Source organism: Oncorhynchus tshawytscha, unplaced genomic scaffold (genome assembly GCF_018296145.1).
Source record: "Oncorhynchus tshawytscha isolate Ot180627B unplaced genomic scaffold, Otsh_v2.0 Un_contig_5117_pilon_pilon, whole genome shotgun sequence".
Taxonomy (NCBI): domain Eukaryota; kingdom Metazoa; phylum Chordata; class Actinopteri; order Salmoniformes; family Salmonidae; genus Oncorhynchus; species Oncorhynchus tshawytscha.
In genome coordinates, this window is record NW_024609382.1 from 47,501 (window position 1) to 55,000 (window position 7,500).

At 50.8% G+C, this 7,500-nt stretch overlaps 1 protein-coding gene across 1 annotated transcript in view; it reads right to left on the minus strand.

The window, feature by feature from the left end:
• Nucleotides 1–7,500, minus strand: part of LOC112241182 (huntingtin-like) — a gene marked incomplete at its 3' end in the record, with an annotated part of 111,621 nt that overhangs the window by 43,378 nt on the left and 60,743 nt on the right. The window contains 6 exon segments of the mRNA XM_042315072.1: nt 231–459; nt 1,324–1,466; nt 3,658–3,923; nt 4,289–4,411; nt 5,643–5,759; nt 6,351–6,487. Coding sequence (XP_042171006.1) covers nt 231–459; nt 1,324–1,466; nt 3,658–3,923; nt 4,289–4,411; nt 5,643–5,759; nt 6,351–6,487 — 1,015 coding nt within the window.

Below are 7,500 nucleotides of genomic sequence, written 5' to 3' on the forward strand. Positions count from 1 at the left end.
ACAGAGAGAGAAAGAGACAGAGAGAGAGAGAGAGAGAGAGAGAGAGAGAGAGAGACAGAGAGAGGGAGAGAGAGAAAGAAAGAGAGAGAGAGAGAAAGAAAGAGAGAGACAGAGAGAGAGAGAGACAGAGAGAGAGAGAGACAGAGAGAGAGAAAGAAAGAGAGAGAGACAGAGAGAGAGAGAAAAAGATACCTACCTGGGTGTCTGGTGTACCTCAGAGAGAGACCTACCTGGGTGTCTGGTGTACCTCTGTCCACCAGCTGTAGTTGGTGTAGTTGATGATGAGGAGGACTTGGCACCAGAGTAGAACCAGAGAGGGGTGTGTGGTCACCAGGCAGCCCACCATGGCATTAAGACCCTCTAGGGGGTAGAAGACACCACTGACCCCTGGACCTGCACCCAGAACAGCCTCACCCTTCAGGAGACGGGTGGCTGCTGCTGTGATCCTACGGAACATGCCTGGAGAGAGAGGGGGGAGGGATGGGAGAGAGAGAGAGGAGGGAGGGATGGGACAGAGAGAGAAAGAGAGGGAGAGAGGAGGGATGGGAGAGAGAGAGAGGAGGGAGAGAGAAAGAGAGAGGAGAGAGGAGGGAGGGAGAGAGGGAGGGGAGAGAGAGAGGGGGGAGGGATGGGAGAGAGAGAGAGAGAGAGAGAGAGAGAGAGAGAGAGAGAGAGGGGAGGGATGGGAGAGAGAGAGAGAGGGAGGGATGGGAGAGAGAGAGAGGGGGAGGAGGGATGGAAGAGAGAGAGAGAGAGGGGGGATGGGAGAGAGAGATAGGAGGGGGGGGAGATGGGAGAGAGAGAGGGGGGGAGGAGGGATGGGGAGAGAGAGAGAGAGAGAGGGGGGGGAGGGAGGGACCAGGAGAGAGAGAGAGAGAGGGGGAGGGAGGGATGGGAGAGAGAGAGAGAGAGGGGGGAGGGATGGGAGAGAGAGAGAGAAGGGAGGGATGGGGAGAGAGAGAGAGAGAGGGGAGAGAGAGAGAGAGGGAGGGGAGGGATGGGAGAGAGAGAGGGGAGGGAGGGAGAGAGAGAGAGAGAGAGAGAGAGGGAGAGAGGAGGGGGGGATGGGAGGAGAGAGAGAGAGAGAGATGGGGGAGGGATGGGAGAGAGAGAGAGGGAGGGATGGGAGAGAGAGGAGAGGAGGGAGGGAGGGGAGGGAGAGAGAGAGAGAGAGAGGGAGGGAGGGAGGAGAGAGAGAGGGAGGGAGAGAGAGAGAGAGAGAGAGAGAGAGAGAGAGAGAGAGAGAGATCATATTCACTTTCATATATATGTCTCTAAATGTGAGTGTGTGTATATATATCTATCTAGTTCTTGTCCACTCACCACTCTTGAAGATGTGTATGAGACACATTAACAGAGTCCCCAGCTGTTGACAGTAGAACGTGTGTTGCTGTTCTGTCATGTCAACCTTCACCTGTCTGGTCGAGATGTCATCTAGCATCACTCCTACTAGCTGGAGTAGGAACCTGGAGAGAGGAGAGGAGAGGAGTCATCTAGCATCACTCCTACTAGCTGGAGTAGGAACCTGGAGAGAGGAGAGGAGAGGAGTCATCTAGCATCACTCCTACTAGCTGGAGTAGGAACCTGGAGAGAGGAGAGGAGAGGAGTCATCTAGCATCACTCCTACTAGCTGGAGTAGGAACCTGGAGAGAGGAGAGGAGAGGAGTCATCTAGCATCACTCCTACTAGCTGGAGTAGGAACCTGGAGAGAGGAGAGGAGAGGAGTCATCTAGCATCACTCCTACTAGCTGGAGTAGGAACCTGGAGAGAGGAGAGGAGAGGAGAGGAGTCATCTAGCATCACTCCTACTAGCTGGAGTAGGAACCTGGAGAGAGGAGAGGAGAGGAGTCATCTAGCATCACTCCTACTAGCTGGAGTAGGAACCTGGAAGAGGAGAGGAGTCATCTAGCATCACTCCTACTAGCTGGAGTAGGAACCTGGAGAGAGGAGAGGAGAGGAGTCATCTAGCATCACTCCTACTAGCTGGAGTAGGAACCTGGAGAGAGGAGAGGAGAGGAGTCATCTAGCATCACTCCTACTAGCTGGAGTAGGAACCTGGAGAGAGGAGAGGAGAGGAGTCATCTAGCATCACTCCTACTACCTGGAGTAAGAAACTGGAGAGAGGAGAGGAGTCATCTAGCATCACTCCTACTAGCTGGAGTAAGAAACTGGAGAGAGGAGAGGAGTCATCTAGCATCACTCCTACTAGCTGGAGTAAGAAACTGGAGAGAGGAGAGGAGTCATCTAGCATCACTCCTACTAGCTGGAGTAGGAACCTGGAGAGAGGAGAGGAGAGGAGTCATCTAGCATCACTCCTACTAGCTGGAGTAAGAAACTGGAGAGAGGAGATGAGTCATCTAGCATCACTCCTACTAGCTGGAGTAGGAACCTGGAGAGAGGAGAGGAGATGAGTCATCTAGCATCACTCCTACTAGCTGGAGTAGGAACCTGGAGAGAGGAGAGGAGAGGAGTCATCTAGCATCACTCCTACTAGCTGTTGTAGGAACCTGGAGAGGAGAGGAGTCATCTAGCATCACTCCTACTAGCTGGAGTAGGAACCTGGAGAGAGGAGAGGAGAGGAGTCATCTAGCATCACTCCTACTAGCTGGAGTAGGAACCTGGAGAGATGAGAGGAGAGGAGTCATCTAGCATCACTCCTAGTCATCTAATAAGGCCTTCATGGTCGAACTGCTGCAAAGAAACCACTACTAAAAGGACACCAATAAGAAGAAGAGACTTGCTTGGGCCAAGAAACACAAGCAATGGACATTAGACCGGTGGAAATCTGTCCTTTGGTCTGATGAGTACTGTGTAATGTGAGATTTTTGGTTCCAACCGGAATGTCTTTGTGAGATGCAGAGTAGATGATCTTCACATGTGTGGTTCCCACCGTGAAGCATGGAGGAGGAGGTGTGATGGTGCTTTGCTGGTAACACTGTCGGTGGTTTATTTAGAATTCAAGGCACACGTAACCAGCAAGACTACCACAGCATACGCCATCCCATCAGGTTTGCACTTAGTGGGACTATCATTTGTTTTTCAACAGGACAATGACCCAACACACCTCCAGGCTGTGTGAGGGCTGTCTGACCAAGAAGGAGAGTGATGGAGTGCTGCATAAGATTACATGGCCTCCACAATCACCCGACCTCAACCCAATTGGGATGAGCTGTACCGCAGAGTGAAGGAAAAGCAGCCAACAAGTGCTCAGCATATGTGGGAACTCCTTCAAGACTGTTGGAAAAGCATTCCAGGTGAAGCTGGTTGAGAGAATGCCAAGAGTGTGCAAAGCTGGCATCAAGGCAAAGGGTGGCTACTTTGAAGAATCTCAAATCAAAAATATATTTTGATTTGTTTAACACTTTTTTTTGGTTACGACATGATTCCGTATGTGTTATTTCATAGTTTTGATGTCGTCACTATTATTCTACAATGTAGAAAAGAGTAAAAATAAAAGAAAAACCCTTGAATGAGTAGATGTGTCCAAACTTTTGACTGGTACTGTATTTTTTTAAAGTGAAGTTGACAATTTTTTAAATATCGCGCTCTCTCATATTCCTAAATGATCAAGAGTCAACTTTGACCCCTAAAAGTATGTACCTGGGGGGTAACCATAATAACCACAGAGCAACCGTGAAGACCCGATCCTGCACTCACCTGGCAAACGTCTCCTCCGGCGGCACCCGCTCTCCGTTGGCCTCCTGGTTGTCGGGGGCGACAGTTGCCGGGGTCGCCAGAGGCGGTGGCGACGAGAGGCTGCTGTCGTCGCGGAGACGTCGGATGGTGGGACAGGAGAGGAGGAGAGGAGAGAGGGAGAGCTCGTGGACACGAGAGAGGACTATGTCTTCAGTGGACTGAGAGATGAGGACTCGGAGGACAGCCAGGACACCTGACACCCACAGCTGAACTGTGTTGACATTAGCCTGGGGAGGGAGGAGAGAGGAGGAGGGAGGGAGAGAGGAGGGAGAGACAGGGAGAGAGAGAGAGGAGGAGGGAGGGAGAGAGAGAGGAGAGAGGAGGAGAGGGAGAGAGGAGGGAGAGACAGGAGAGAGAGAGGAGGAGGGAGGAGAGAGAGGAGAGAGGAGGAGAGGGAGGGAGGGAGGGAGGGAGGGAGGGAGGGAGGGAGGGAGGGAGGGAGGGAGGGAGGGAGGGAGGGAGGGAGGGAGGGAGGGAGGGGGAGGGAGGGGGGGAGGGAGGGAGGGAGGGAGGGAGGAGGTAGAGAAAGTTAGCCTCAGTAAAGACCTGACAACAATTTAATTATCCAAAAAGCTCAAAATCCGTGTCTCACCATGGTAGCAGGTGTAGTGAACATTCCCTTCAGCAGCATATCTACCGGGCGGAGAGAGGAGGGAGCGACCGTCTCAAACAGAGTGTTCAACACTCCCAGAGCCTCAGGGGAGTCCAGGTGCATCTAGGACAGAACACCATGTGTTACCACTATGACATCACCTAGGACAGAACACTGTGTTACCGTGTGTTACCACTATGACATCACCTAGGTCAGAACACTGTGTTACCATGTGTTACCACTATGACATCACCTAGGACAGAACACTGTGTTACCACTATGACATCACCTAGGACAGAACACTGTGTTACCATGTGTTACCACTATGACATCACCTAGGACAGAACACTGAATCAGTAGACACCACCTCAGGTCCTGTGTTACTACCTCAGGTCCTGTGTTGCTACCTCAGGTCCTGTGTTGCTACCTCAGGTCCTGTGTTACTACCTCAGGTCCTGTGTTGCTACCTCAGGTCCTGTGTTGCTACCTCAGGTCCTGTGTTGCTACCTCAGGTCCTGTGTTGCTACCTCAGGTCCTGTGTTACTACCTCAGGTCCTGTGTTACTACCTCAGGTCCTGTGTTACTACCTCAGGTCCTGTGTTACTACCTCACCTCAGGTCCTGTGTTACCTCAGGTCCTGTGTTACTACCTCAGGTCCTGTGTTACTACCTCAGGTCCTGTGTTACTACCTCAGGTCCTGTGTTACTACCTCAGGTCCTGTGTTACTACCTCAGGTCCTGTGTTACTACCTCAGGTCCTGTGTTACCACCTCAGGTCCTGTGTTACTACCTCAGGTCCTGTGTTACTACCTCAGGTCCTGTCAGGTCCTTACTACCTCAGGTCCTGTGTTACTACCTCAGGTCCTGTGACACACCTCAGGTCCTGTGTTACTATGTTACTACCTCACACCAGGTCCTGTGTTACTATGACCTCAGGTCCTGTGTTACCTCATGACACCACCTCAGGTCCTGTGTTGCTATGACACCACCTCAGGTCCTGTGTTGCTATGACACCACCTCAGGTCCTGTGTTACTATGACACCACCTCAGGTCCTGTGTTACTCAGGTCCTGTGACAGGTCCCACCTCAGGTCCTGTGTTACCTCAGGTCCTGTGACACAGGTCCACCTCAGGTCCTGTCAGGTTACTACCTCATGACAGGTCCTGTGTTACTACCTCAGGTCCTGTGTTACTACTGACACCACCTCAGGTCCTGTGTTACTATGACATGACACCTCAGGTCCTGTGTTGCTATGACACCTCAGGTCCACCTCAGGTCCTGTGTTAGGAACAGGCAGTACAGGAATAACTTCAAATAAGTTTACAAGCTATCTGTTTCTCTCACTGTGGTCGTACCTGTTGTTTTCCTATCATGGGCAGTATGATGTCAGCGATCTGTCTGGACAGTCTCTTCCACTTGTCCTCGTTCTCCTTGTGACACTGCTGGAGGACCAGGATGAACATCTCCAGCACCTAAACACAGACACACAGAGGTCAAAGGTCACACAGGTGAAAATGTTACATGGTTGTAATGGTTGCATGGATCAAATATTTCATGATTCCAAAGTACCAAGATTCCAAAGTACAAAGGTTCCAAAGCACAAAGGTTCCAGAGCACAAAGGTTCCAAAGTACCAAGATTCCAAAGTACAAAGGTTCCAAAGCACAAAGGTTCCAAAGTACCAAGATTCCAAAGTACAAAGGTTCCAAAGCACAAAGGTTCCAAAGCACAAAGGTTCCAAAGCACAAAGGTTCCAAAGTACCAAGATTCCAAAGTACAAAGGTTCCAAAGCACAAAGGTTCCAAAGCACAAAGCTTCCAAAGTACCAAGATTCCAAAGTACAAAGGTTCCAAAGCACAAAGGTTCCAAAGCACAAAGGTTCCAAAGCACCAAGGTTCCAAAGTACAAAGGTTCCAAAGTACCAAGATTCCAAAGTACCAAGATTCCAAAGTACCAAGATTCCAAAGTACAAAGGTTCCAAAGTACAAAGGTTCCAAAGTACCAAGATTCCAAAGTACAAAGGTTCCAAAGTACAAAGGTTTCATGGTTCCAGAGTGTGTTTACCTGGTGGTACTGTATGAGTCTCAGCAGCATGGAGACCACCACCTCTTTCTGGGTGTCCAACTCCTTCCCAGCATCAGCCTTGTTGGAGCCTCTCAGAACAAACAGGTCATGGACTATAGGCTGCAGTGCTGGGATGGCTGGATGGGGAGAAAGACCCAGTCAGACAAGGAGGAGAAAGACCCAGTCAGACAAGGAGGAGAAAGACCCAGTCAGACAAGGAGGAGAAAGACCCAGTCAGACAAGAAGATGGAGGAGAAAGACCCAGTCAGACAAGAAGATGGAGGAGAAAGACCCAGTCAGACAAGGAGGAGAAAGACCCAGTCAGACAAGGAGGAGAAAGACCCAGTCAGACAAGGAGGAGAAAGACCCAGTCAGACAAAGGAGGAGAAAGACCCAGTCAGACAAGATGGAGGAGAAAGACCCAGTCAGACAAGAAGATGGAGGAGAAAGACCCAGTCAGACAAGGAGGAGAAAGACCCAGTCAGACAAGGAGGAGAAAGACCCAGTCAGACAAGGAGGAGAAAGACCCAGTCAGACAAGATGGAGGAGAAAGACCCAGTCAGACAAGAAGATGGAGGAGAAAGACCCAGTCAGACAAGGAGACAGACCCAGTCAGACAAGGAGGAGAAAGACCCAGTCAGACAAGGAGGAGAAAGACCCAGTCAGACAAGGAGGAGAAAGACCCAGTCAGACAAGGAGGAGAAAGACCCAGTCAGACAAGGAGGAGAAAGACCCAGTCAGACAAGGAGGAGAAAGACCCACATCCTCATCAACAACCAGTGAGTCCTGGATCCAATATTATTCTATAACACAACATGGGCCTGTGGTCAGTGTATCGGCTCTGTGTGTGTTCCTACCATGTGTGTCAGTGTATCGGCTCTGTGTGTGTTCCTACCATGTGTGTCAGTGTATCGGCTCTGGTGTGTTCCTACCATGTGACAGTGTATCGGCTCAGTGTATCGGCTCTGTGTGTGTTCCTACCATGTGTGTCAGTGTATCGGCTCTGTGTGTGTTCCTACCATGTGTGTCAGTGTATCGGCTCTGTGTGTGTTCCTACCATGTGTGACAGTGTATCGGCTCTGTGTGTGTTCCTACCATGTGTGACAGTGTATCGGCTCTGTGTGTGTTCCTACCATGTGTGTCAGTGTAT